The 13530-nt window shown below is 43.5% G+C and overlaps 1 protein-coding gene across 1 annotated transcript in view; it reads right to left on the reverse strand.

Annotated features, from left to right (window-relative positions):
• MAML3 (mastermind like transcriptional coactivator 3) overlaps positions 1-13530 on the reverse strand; it is a 368902-nt gene that overhangs the window by 136967 nt on the left and 218405 nt on the right. The window contains exon 2 of the mRNA XM_006906222.3: positions 9281-10813. Within this exon, the coding sequence (XP_006906284.1) occupies positions 9281-10813 (1533 nt within the window). The remainder of the gene's footprint in view (positions 1-9280; positions 10814-13530) is intronic.

The following is a 13530-nucleotide window of genomic DNA, read 5'->3' on the forward strand; positions in this document are numbered from 1 at the left end:
CAGATAGAGACTCTTACTGTCTCACACTTTAAAGAGTAGAAAGTCCCCTAACAGGTCTCTCAAATAAGTCTCCAAGTTACTGTTCTCCAACAGGAACCCTCGCCTCCAGCCTGGCTATCATCGGCACTGTCTCCTTCAGGAACAGCCCTTGGCCCGCATGAGGATGCGTTTCCATCCACCCTCCAGCCCCCTAACTCCCATCGTGCTTGGTCGACCTCAAAGCTTATCTCTCTTTCGGCGCCTGCTCTCCTCCACCCCAGGCTGGGCCAGCCCTCGCCGTCTCTCTGCCCATGGTTCTTATCAGAATTAATAAAGGTGGCACTTAACCACTTGCCGCCTTGTGTTGATCTAAGGTATGTGCTCCTCATCTCCCCAACTAAACTGCACATCGCCAGACACTGTAGAAGGTATCATTCTGGTATTTCGTTTTAGTCCATCATATTTAGGACTTTAGGAGCGACTGTACATGGGGAAGGTATGCCTGGTCAAGTTTCACAATTAGGCTTTAGGCTCCTGCCGAGAAAAAATAAAGCCGATCTACTGTCTTACATCTGAAGGCACTGGATATCCATACATTGGGGGCCTCGGGCAGGGGCCCAGGGAGCAGTGAATGACCTTGAAAGGAAGGGAATCCACAGCTCAGGAAGCAGAATGAAGTCAGGTATCTGGCTGAGGCAATAGCTTCTCAAAGCCCAGGAGCCTGGATGCCAGCCTTGATGCAACCGTGTCAGAGCGTGGAATACCAATTGCCACCCTACTGACTGACATGCTTGGGAGCAGTCCTGCCCTGAGGCAGATGCCCCAAAAGAGGGCCTGAGTAAGCCTTGCACTTCCTTTAATGTGTGCACCCCCCATTCCATGGCAATCTCTCTTCCTGTGCATACTGAGGAAGGCAGTGTGCACACACAAGACCATGCCTGCCCTCAGGAGGTCCTGATACCAAGGGAGAGGGATGGACGAATGACCAGCAGCTCTCTCGGAGAGGCAAAGGGGGATTCTCCCTTCACCGTGGTGGGAGCGGGGGAGGCGGCGGAGGATGCGCTGCTTTGCCCTATGAAGAAAATCAACAGGAGTAATTCTATGATTTACAAAACACGGCTAATATCCAGAAGATCTGATCTCTTAAAAAATTTATAGTATCTTAGAAAAAAAAAAGGAGAAAGAAATCCATTAAGCGCAGAGTAACCTAATTTTTCCATCTTACTTGAAATGATACTAGCCTTGGACCTTACAGAATTTATAGTTCCACAGACAATAACTGCCACATTTGAGCATATGCAAATATTGAGCAATGAAATACACACAGGTTGGGCATAACTGAAGTTTCAGGGTGATCTTATTATGTACTATTTCTCCATTGGAAAACGGTGGTGGTGAGTTGCGGATTAAAATGCATCCTCCCGGGTCTCATCCCAGACCTACTGATTCTGAATCCCTGGCAGTGGAATCTGATTACCTGCATCTGGACAGTTTCTCCAGGTGAGTCTTAGGCCCACAAGTTTCAGAACCACTGTTTGATGGGCTGTAAGCTCTCTCAGTAAATAAGAATATTCCTGCCTTACAAAACTTTTAAAGAGTATTCTGACGGGGGCTAATTAAAACCTCTTTCCTTCTACGATACTATTTATTATAAGATGAATCCCTTCCTTAAAACTTTTCCTTTTTTGCTGTTCATTCTTAGTTCCATCTTTCTAGGACTCTGAAGAATGTCAATCAGGATTTTCAAAATATGTCAGCATGTGTATGGAAACGATTATTACACTCATCAGTAGGAACATTTCATTTATTATCTGCATTTCTGTAGCGGTTCTTCCCACTAGTGTCCGCCCAGCTGGGGGGCCCTGAGGGGTTCAGGCAGTGATGAGTGTTCTGTCAATATTTTACCTTGCATTTGAGTTGCCAGATACTATTGGCTTAGTCGGGGTCATGGAACCTAAATTGTTTTTATAGTCCTTGAAGTAAGTCAATATTTTCAAGATTCTAAAAACTACTCAGTGGTTATAGTCACAAGGCCTTATGCTGAAAGAGCGTGCTGATCGCGTGGACACTGCTGGCCTTGTGAATGCATGTGTTTGACATATGTAAATTTCACGTTAAGAGAGCACTTTAGGTTTTATGAAACCAGCTCTATTAACGCCCGAAATATTAGGAGCGATAATGTGAAATTTGCTGTAAAATATAAATTTCAATATTGGATAATATTTGACATTTCGATCGATACTGAAAAGCCTCTGGTAGATTGCACGCCTACCTTTATCTTGGCCTTGTACAATGCCCCAGTACAATGACAATAAAGGAATAAAAATGACATAAATATTCAAGAACAAAGAGGATGGGAGATGGAAATAGCAATCGAGGGATGTCAACCAAATTCTGGAAGATGAAAATCAGATGGCTGAATGGTAAACGACTTAGCGGCTTAGAGAAAGCTCAATTTAATCCTGCAGTGGGGAGAGCCAAAAATAAAGCAAGATGCTTCAAGCAGAAGAATGCTATGAAGTCTCAGGAACCAGAAGCACCTCTGAAAGCCAGGGTGGGGGTGCACGAGAAAGGAAAACTGGCCGAAGTCCTGTTGAATTAAGAGGTGGATCAGGCACTCTCCCCCAGACCAGAAGGAAGAAGGTGCATTATTCTCTGGAGAGACTAAGCCACAAGTCTCAGGAAGCCAGGATCCCAGCCCCAGCCGAGGGTGGGTTGAGGAGCCATATGACAACAGGGAGGTTAATGAAAGTCTACATAGTATTTAGGGACCCACCCCTCACCATCACCACCACCTTCCGACTCCATTCCTTTGCTCAGCGCCAGAAAGCCAGCCTCCAGATTTATAAATCTCAGCAATGAGATTGAAGGTGTCTTTTCTGATTGGCCTTCAGGGGGATAAAAAAATCTACAGACATCGATCCAGTGAAATGGTTGGGTTCAAGCCCAATCCCCATATTACAAAGCCCCCCGTTTGACGAACTCTGTGAAAGCATACGGAACAACTAATTAACTTTATTGTGCTTCGCTCTTAAAATAAACAGACACTTGAGAAAAGTTTCTAACATGAAAGAAAAAAAATACAATGATCATATGGGAAAAGGTGTTCGGGAGAAACTGATCATGCGGGGGCACAAGAAAACTTAATTTAAAAATGATAATTAATATCCTTGGATCGAAAGGGGTACCTCAGAGAATAAGAGAGAAGTTGTGGAAATTTAAAATGTGATAAATAAAAATGAAATGTTTAATTTTAGGGTTGGAGGATAAAGTTAAGGAACTCTCATGAAACACGGAAGAAAAGGACTAAGAGATGGAAAGCTGTAAAGATATGAAAATTAGAGAACAATTCAGGAGGTCCGCTACGTGATGAATAAAAGTTCCAGAAAGTTAAAAAAGAGAAAAGGGGGAAAATTATCAAAGAAATAATATGAGAACAGATCTTAAAGACACACGTTTCCAGATGTTTTAAAGAAAGTTCACAGTACCAGACACAGTGAATGAAAGAGAGCTACATTAAGGCATATCATCACGAAGTTTCAGGGACAGAGAGAAGATATGACAGGCTCTCAGAGTGACAAACAGGTTATACGCATAGAGCGGGAGATCCAAATGTCGTTGGATATTGTGAAAGCCACAGGACTGTGAAGAAATGCCTTTAAAATTCTGATGGAATACGTTTTCTTAACTATTATTCTATATCTGGCAAGCTATCAATGAAATGTGAGGATAAAGACATTCTCGAAAATAGTTTCCATAAAAATAATCTCCCATGCACCCTTTCCTAAGTGCTGAGGGGACGCACTCCACCCATTTGAAGGACTAAGCAAGAAAAAGGAGGAAGGATCAAGAAAACAGGTAAAGCGACACCGAAGGGCCGTGAAACACTCCAAGAATGACGGTGAAGGGCAGTTGTGAGACTTCAGTTAAGTCATGACCAAACCTGTACGATGGAAGACAGGAACCTTCAGGAGAGAACTGAAGGGGGCGAGAGAGAGAGGGGGAGAGAGAGAGAGAGAGACAGACAGACAGAGAGAGAGAAAGAGAGAGAGAGAGGGGGAGAGAGAGAGACAGACAGACAGAGAGAGAGAAAGAGAGAGAGAGAGAGAGAGAGAGAGAGAGAGAGAGAGAGAGAGAGAGAGGGGTAAAAAGAAGTTTATTATAAGAAATTGGCACATGCTATTATGGTGGCTGGAGGAAGAGGAATTTTGAGAAAGAGAGAAGTAGGAGGTGGGAAAGGAGTGAGGGAAGGAGAGAGAAAAGAAAAAAATATTTAAGAAAAATAGATTATCCGATGTGTATGATTACCTTGAAAGTTTTATAGAGTCAGAAAAGTTTGAGGCTAGATTAAGGTAGGTGCAGAGACAACACCAATTTAAAAAGAAAGAGGCCTTGTTAATTCCATGGAAAACAAAAAGTTATGAAGAAAGGAAGTACAGCCACAGTGCACTACGCAGCTAGCCTGTGACGTGCTGTGCAAAAAGCAGTCACGTAAATACGAAATACTTTAAAAACCATCATTTGTGATATATTTAGCTATACTGAGAGTATGGGGAAGAGAAAAAAGAGATGACGTGTGTGGAGGGGGTTGAGTTTGTGAAAAGTAGTATGAGTGAGCTAAATCCTCATCTTCTGCAGAATCAGAAAATTGAAATGTTGAGAAATAGTTTATGGAAATAAATAAGACAGAAGTTCATGAACTGGAGTGATCACCTCAGGGGAGCAGAAATAAGGAAAGAAGGAGACGAAGCTGCACTTTCTCATCATGAGCCTCACAGGACTATTTGACTTTCTGAGCTACGTCATGTTTTATTTGGATAAAATAAACTGTACATTTTAAGAAAACTAAGCAAAGGGATGCTAAGTTTTTGAAGTTAAGAAAAAGGTACCTTCGAAGAGATTTCCATGATGACTGTTAATACTGGAGCTCTGTTCTTTCTGAGTAGATTTTTACGGCCAAAAAGCTTATGATAATATACTTTACATGATACGCAACCCATGTTGGTAAAATAAAATTGGAAGGGGAAAACATTCTTTAAAACACAAGCACACTTCTACTCATTCTGATACACACGGCCACACGCAGTGAACAAGCGTGTAAAGTATTAAAGTATAGAGTACCATGGTCATCCATGATTTATCTAGTCCTATGAATGCAACCACTAAAAATTCACATCCTATTTGGGAAACTATTCGCTTTCCCCACGTAAGTCATTCTTGGGCTCTAGGTATCCCTATAACCATCCTTGACCACCAAGCGCACGTTTGCTTTGGCTCGTTCCTCTCATAGTTGCTTCATTGTGTTCTTTTTGTTTGTCAGACAGAGACTGAGTTTGCCTTCTCCACAATCTCGTTGTTGTTTCACTGGTTCAAGATAACCACCTCCTATCAAAGGATTCTTTTTTAGACTTGTCTTTCCAGTTCTTCCGTTTGCTCTCAAAAGCAGCTCTGTGTTATTTGTGCTAATGCTCTTTCCATTGGAGCTGAGAATCCGCTGTAGACATATTTTTGGCCTGAACTTTGATAATCGCCATGTTTAATGATTTATTCAACATCCTTATGTTTAAGACACCATGTTAGGTACTCTGCAAAAAAAAAAGTGTGTGTGTGTGTGTGTGTGTGTTCACTGCATAGAATTCACATCATTTTTAGTAAGCACGTGTTCTTAATACCATCTAGTTAAAGAGAGAGAGGAGAGAGAGAGAGAGAGAGAGAGAGAATCTTGTCCTTGAGAAACAACGAAATTAGGAAAAGATATACTAGCTTGACATGACCAAAGTAAGTTTAGTTATTTCATCACAGAAACATGTATTTTAAAAATCAGAAAGCAATCTAGGTCCAATATATGATAAACAGAAGTTCCAGAAAGTAAACAAGAGAAAAGAGAAAGAAGTGATCGAAGAAGTCGCACAAGAACATAACCGAGAGAAGGTCGGAAGCTTGTGGGAGAAGTTCGACTGACGCTTTCGTTGTCACTATTTGAGCTCAAGTTTTATTGGAATTAAGAGAAGAGGAGGAGGAGTGAAAAAGGATAAGAGAGTGAGCGTGCGGAGAAGGGTTCTGGAACGATCTTCTAAAGCAGGGATTCACAACTAATACTACATATAAATGAAAAGGAAATAATGCTATCACCTCAATCCGACCTAAGTACCTTTAAGACTCATGTTCCAGCAAACTGGATAAATAAGAATTTTCTTTTAAGGAATTGCCAAAGTATAAACTTTCTTAAAATAGGGGATTTCCTTTCCTTAAAAAGTATTTTTCCTGATGGTAGAATTAACATACAGGTGTGATAGAAAATTTAGAAAATTCAGTAAAGTATAGAGAGGAAAACAATAATCACTCGTAATTTTATCAAGCAGATATACCATTCCTAATATTTTAGTTATGCATATTTTTCTATATGTGTTAAAAAAACACAATCTAGATTATAACACACAAGCTGTTGTATGACCTGCTTATTTCACTCATCCTATGTGCATTTCCATGCGATAAATCACTAAATATCATGATTTTCATGTACGTTATTTTTCCAAAATACTTGTTTAGGTTCCAATTTTTCACTATCATAAGTAACGCTATGAACATAATCTTTGTATATAAATCTTTGTTTAATTCTTTAATTATAAGAAATACTACATAAATTCTGAGAAGTAAAATTTCTAGATAAAACATATTCAAAATTTTGAAATAAGTTTTTTTTTTGTTTCTTTCTATGTTTAGTCCCCTTTTTTGAAATAGCCAGGAACTAAGTGAATTTCTATTCATTTCTGAGAGAAATGGCATTTTATGCAAATATCCCAAATAAGAAAATATCTGTGTACAATAATTATCTTGAAATAAATGTTCTAGTGTCATTGATGCTGGTGCTCAAGTCATTCATTAAAACTAAGTGTTGATCACGGCCCTCGTGACCAGCAAAGAATAAGGTGAATTTTCACTAGCAACAGCAGAAAACAAATTTGAGCTACACCAATGCATAATTATGTTTCCTGTCTCGCCTGTAACTTGTGCACGTATTTGTGCGAGGTACTCACATATAGTGTAATTAACTCTTCTGAGAGCTATGTAAATACTGCTCCACAATCAGGTAAAAGCATGAAATAAATGGTATGTTTGCAGAAAGATATTCACATGTTTATATATGTGTTTCGAAGCTTGTTTCAAACAGTGGGAAGTTAATATTTCATTAAAAAGCATGCTTTTGCTCGATGGTTCTTAATGGTGAGGACGTCATAATTCTCATGAGGCCTCAAGAAGGAGGAGTCTGTCCACCTGAAAGTACCTTGTGAGATGGAAAGGACAGACCAGACACCCACAAGTTTAGTCCAGAAAACCATCCCTTTTCGTTTCTTCACCTGAGTCCTTTCAAAACATGACCTCTGCAGCCCCAGGCTTCGGTTACTCATAGGTGCGCACAAGGACCTGAAATCAGTCCCTTTAAGATTCGCGTTTCAGCAGAGACAAGAACTGCATCCCAAGTTAGCAAATTCAAAAAGGCATTTAGTGAGGGTGGGGAGCGAGGATGGATTCACGTCGCACCCACATGTCCGCAGAGCCTGCGAGTTGGAATTAATCATCTTTGGTCTGGCTCAGAGGAAATTCTCTACTGCAGCTGGCGTGAAAACGGCAAATGTAGAAGTACAATTTGTATTAAGATTAACAACAGACCATTCGGATGGCTTGCGATCTCATAAAGCTCGAACACATCTGGGCTACAACAAACACCTCTGTACATTGCCTATATTTTTGCCTGCTTCAGAACTTAATATCGAAGGGTATAAAATGTTCTATTTTTCCAATGGTATATATTTTTTAATGAAACCAAGAGAAAACATAGAAGTTCACATTGCAGTGATGTTTTTCTACCAGCTACTGATTGCAGTTGATGTAAACCAAGCTATATTTTTATCTCTCCAGACAGAATTTTTTTAGAGCTAGTCGGCATGTGCAGACAAGAAACCACTGTGAGGTTTTGGGGCTGGAAGGCTGTGAAGGACAAGCATCAAGCCACAGAGCTCAGGCCTGTCTCTGCAGGCCAGCACCACCTCCAGCTCTGCAGCCTCCGTCAAGTTCAGGAGGCTTGGGTAGATGTGGGGGGGGCGGGGCACACAACAGGAGATACAAGATGCAAACAGCCTCCCTAGTGATGCAAGATCTGCTCGCATTACTTCCCAGTGCTTCTGATGCATCCAATTGTAGACGCATATTAGACACATATCCAAGCACTAGTTAGAACCCATTTGCACATGCGGGCCCTTAAAGCAAAGACTCTTCTACAAAATCTCCAACTACAATGCAAATGTCAACACCTCCCACAGGACTCGGGAACAAAATAGAAATTGGCAGTAAAGAGATGGCTCGTGAACTCACCCATGTGTGAAGAAGGTCAGTAGAACCGATGCATTTCCCCACTCCCCCTTTCATTCAAGGTAGAGAAAGAGTTAAATTAAAAGAGCTTTGGCTGCTTGCCACCCTGGTCAGGACAAGGAGAGTAAATGCTTGTCGGTGAGTATTCACTATCCAATCGGTTGCCACTCATTTTTACCATGGATCACTGAGAGCCCTACACCCCTGAACCGAGAAGTCGTGACGTGGGAAAGAGGAGACTTTACTTTGAGACAGCACTAAGATATACTCCCCATCGAATTTCCCTGAATTAGACCCGAATACATGGGAGAGGCTTTACTGCACTCCCAAGCCACGAGGTTGAAACAGCTTCTAATTGCGTTAGTTCAGCAACAAACCTTTAAACGTTGAGTGGTCCCACAAAAATCTATCCTCCAGTTCACTTTAAAAATACAGGGCACTCTCCCACATTTGAACATCGAGAATCCAAATTTCCGTGATTCATAATTCAGTAAGATATAGGCGAAGGTTGTTCAGAGCCTTAAAAAACCTATAGGGATACCAAAGCGTCTGGCCTTCCCACCACCCCAGTCTAAGGCTGAATTCAAGAGCTCTGGGTTTGGCCCTGTGACCTCTACAGCACGGCCTCCCTCCTGTGAGAACTTCGTGTAATTTATCGTTTCTTATCTGCTTGTTGGGAATAAAAGAAGTTTGATTCCTGGGGGATCGAATACAGGAAAGTTAATTGTGTTATCCTTTTCCATCTCTTAGAAGAAAGGAGAGAGAGAGGAAAAAAAAGATAACTCGAACATGGCGACACGTGAGGATGCGTAGGAAGGCTTTCCGCAGGTAAGCGCACCCCGCGAGCTCTCAAGCATGGAGAGCATCACACGCTGACGGTCTGACGCGCACCACCAGAACGACGCACAGTGGGGCTCGCTTTCACACTTACCTGCCCGTGGGACGGAAGGGCCGCGTACGCCAGGGGCTGGTGCATCGCCCCTTTCTGCTTCATGAGAAGCATGCGTTTCTGGTCCTCACTCAGGTGTGCCCTGGGAGCCTGGAGCTGTGGCGGCGGCTGCTGCTGTGGCTGTGGCTGCGGCTGCTGTGGCTGCTGCTGCTGCTGCTGGATGTACGGCATCAAGGGGTTTTTGTTGGGGTTGGCCATGGGTGGCGTCATTCTCTGACTCAAGTCTGCATTGAAATGGGTCAGAGGCTTAGTGTTGCCATAAGTGAGAATATTGTGCTGTTTGTTTAAGGAGTTTGTACCCAAGTTATTTGGCTGCTGATTGATCATGTTCATGTGATTCTGAGGGAGGTAGTTATTCATTGTCGTCTTCTGCAGGTTGTTTGCCATTGGAGGCACTATAGGGTTTTGGTTGTTAAAGGCTTGGGGGTACATCATGGGGCTATTTGGTTTTTCTGCAGTGAAAGCTGCGCCATATGGACTGGATGGTGGCCCTAAAGGAGACCAACTGGAAGTCTGATTCGCGTGTTGCTGCTGCTGCTGCTTCTGCTGCATGAGTTTCGCCCTTTGCTGCTGCTGTGCAGCCATCTGTTTTAGCTGCTCCGCTGGGGACATGTCGGAGCTGGGCATAGTCACGGGGCCCGACCCTGAACCAGCCACTGTCACTGCTGCCGGATTGAGGAGGTAACCATTTCCGGGCCGAGGTGGAGCTTGGCCTGGAGTGTGGGCTTGGTTTGGAGTTTGCGGGGACTGGACAGCACAGTTTGCTGGTGAGCTGGCGGGGTTTGGAGCGGCGGGCGTGCTGGCAACGGAGGGTAAACTAGTGGCCGTGGAGATGGCAGAAAAGGGAGGACCGGAGGAAGAAGGCCGCGCCTGGGGAGACCCCATGGAGACGTGTGCAAAAGGAGAGTGAGAGGGGTCGCTCTTCACGCTCACACTCTCCTGGGAGAGCGGGGTCTCGGTCGCCGGCTGCGAGAATTCTGACTCCTTCTTCTCTTCAAAGTCCTCATTGAACAGGTCCTGGATGTCATCTTCAGGAACCGTGTTGGCCAGCTCGTCTATTAATTCTTGCCACTCCTGGTCGTTTAAGTTAATGTCCGAGAATAGCTTGTTCTGATTTGAAAGAGACGTTTCTGATGTGTCTATGCAAGTGGGGTCATCTAGAGGTTCCTGCTTGAGGTCCTTGCTCTGCAAGATGGTGAAGCTGTCCTCCAGGTCACTGCACCCGTTGACAGGAAGTTTAATCTCGGGGAGCCTACCATTCTTACTTAGATCTTCCAGAAGTCCGGGAGGGTGAGTGCCGCTATTCTGCAAGGGCAAAGAAGGCTTCAGGTCAAGTTGGTGAAGAGGAGAAGCGGAAGGTAGTGGCATGTTGCTGATGGCTTCCATCCCTGTGGCAATGTCCTTTCGTATTCGCTTGCTAGTTGGAGAAAAACTCCCATCGCAAGCACCATTCTGCTGGTCTCCATTAAGAGGTGATCGGGCTCCTTCCAACTTCCTTTTCACAGTCTCTTGGAGCTGGAAAAGAAACGAGAAAGAGGATGACTAAATCTCGAGCTGAGAAGTTTACTCTTTAAGCAGAGCGATAGGCATCGCTATCGACTCACTTTTAAATGGTTTACGACACACAGTAAAGGGGCTATACTTCTCATTTCAAAGTTGGCCAGGCTTCGGTTCAAATCCTATGAGGAAAGGTTTTATCCAAAAGCAGAGCTCACGAAGCTAAGAGAAAGAAAACAACCCAAAAATCGGACAGTGGGGAACAAGGGAAGAGAGACCATTAAAGGCAGAACTTCTCTCATACAGAAGAATCGTCTATTATCATTTTCCAAATGAACGCTAAATGTGAAACTTGGACCCAAATGTGTCATATGCAAGAAAGATGTTAATACTTATCTTAGATTCTTATCACATCTTAATTGAGAACATCAAGGAATTAAGTCAACAATATTTTAAAGAACACTAAAAATCCTCTGAGAATACAGAATTTAATACACGTACTAAAAGCGTAGAAATGAAGACTGGTGGTTAACGTAACCCAAAACTTCCTTTCGGTTCTTGTTTTACTTGACCTCCCACCACCTCGTGACACAGTAGCCCACTCTGTTCTAAAAGCACGTCTTCTGCGACAACATAGATGGACCTCGAGATAATCACGCTAAGCGAAATAAGCCAGACAGAAAAAGTTAAAAACCACATGACATCACTTATATGTGGGATATAAACCTAAAAGCAACAAATGAACAAGACAGACAGAGACTCATGGACATGGGCAACAGATATGTGGTTACCAAAGGGTAGGGGGAGGGGGGAGGGGGGAGGTAAAAGGGTCAAATATGCGGCGACAGAAAGAAATCTAACTAGGGGAGGTGAACACGCAATGTATGTATATATACACACGCATACACACACCTTACTGTTAAATTGTACACCTGAAACTTACTGGATTTCGTTAACCAATGTCGCCAATAAACAAATAAATAAATAACTAATAAATAACAATGAAAATGACAACAACAATAAATAAAAGCACATCTTCGCTGGTTTCCAGGCTATCACACACCCCCGGATTTCTTCCTTTCTCTCTGTCCGCTCTTTCTCAGTCTCTTACGGATTCTTCCTTCCTTCCTTCTCCTAAACGACGGGATTCTTCATTGTTTGGTCTTAAGCTTATCATTACTATTTTTCGCCCCCTCTACATGGTGCCGGGATGACTTCGCCCATCCCAGCAGCTTCGACTCTCTTCTCTTGGCCGATGTCGCCATGACGACGTACCCCGCCCAGGCTTCTCTGCCGAGCTCCACGAACTCACTGCTCAATTCCTGGATGGTTCACGGGCATCTAAAACTCAGTGTGTCTCAACCCTGGGCTGATAATCTTTTGTCGCTCAAACGTGATCCTCACTCATGTTCTTAGCTCAGTATCTACCCTGTTACCCTGTCCTTAAAACATCTCTCATCATCAATCACCAGGTCCCATGGCTTCTGCATCCAAAATATCACTGTAACATGCCCACTCAGCTCCAACCTCACTGCTACTACCCTAGGCCGCGACGCCATGATCTCTTGCTGGTTTGCTGCAACAGCCTCCTTCTCTCGCCTCGAACACTATCCATTCACTCTTTCGTCTATTCCTTGATTCATTGTTTTGCTCTCCACCCACCTATTCGCTATACTGCCACCTCTTTCAAAAAACATTGCCCTTCCTGGTTGTAACCCTGCAAATGATTTCCACTGTCTCTAGATTAAAACCCAAACCAAGCCTCCTTCACCTGGCTCTTGCTCATTACGCGAGGCTCATCGTCTGGCCTCTCGGCTTGGCGTCACCTGCCCATCCCTTGCCGAACATTTTCTATCCACTGTCCTGAAACTCTTCCAGTTTCTTAAATGGGCCAAGCCTCCTTCTGCCTGCAGGACTTTGTAAATACTGTTTTTTTCTTGGAACTTACTCCCCCAAACCCTCTCTCCTTTGCCAGATGAATAGCTACCCAACTCAATTTGTATCTTAGATTTCGTTGCCTCTAGAAAATCTTCTCTTACGTCCCTTCCTCACCCCAACTCCATCAGGCACCTTCTTCGACCCACCTAGACTGGTTGGATATCCTGGAATACATTTTTCCAAGCAACCTCTACTTCCCCACCGTAGCTTCTACCATACTTTGGGGCAATTGCTAAGTGTCTGTTTAATGAGCTCCAAGAAGGTTGGGGCTGCCATTACCTATTAACCACGAACTTGAATCCTAGGTATATCCATGGGACTGCGTGTAGTATTCAAGTTCAAGTTCATCGTCATGGTTAATAGATAATGACAACCTGAATGAATTAATCTATTGTGTAATTCATAGGGGCTAAACGAGGTGAGTTTGAGTCGGAGCAGGAGGCAGCCCCACTGACCATAAGGACGCCTGACTTTGAGAGTCTACATTCCCGATTCCTGGTCATGGAACCTCCTACTCTGGAGAGTGTGGCGTCCACTTAACTGGACTCGTTTAAGAAGTCCGGTTAAGGAAAGTCTTGCTAACTGTACGAATTTATAAACCGTAAACCTAATTCGTCTGTCTGTCCCCTTCCTTTCTGCCAGGAAGGGTCAGTGTGTGAGACGCCGACGAAGGAGCTCAGCAGAGAATAAGTACCGGCAAAACGCTCGCTGAAAGACAAAGAGAAGCCTAGCTTGGGTGGGAAGGGGTTTTAGTAACTTCGCAGAGTGGAAGGCAGAAGACAGAATGACATGGGGAC

This window comes from Pteropus alecto, unplaced genomic scaffold (genome assembly GCF_000325575.1).
Source record: "Pteropus alecto unplaced genomic scaffold, ASM32557v1 scaffold50, whole genome shotgun sequence".
In the NCBI taxonomy this organism is placed as follows: domain Eukaryota; kingdom Metazoa; phylum Chordata; class Mammalia; order Chiroptera; family Pteropodidae; genus Pteropus; species Pteropus alecto.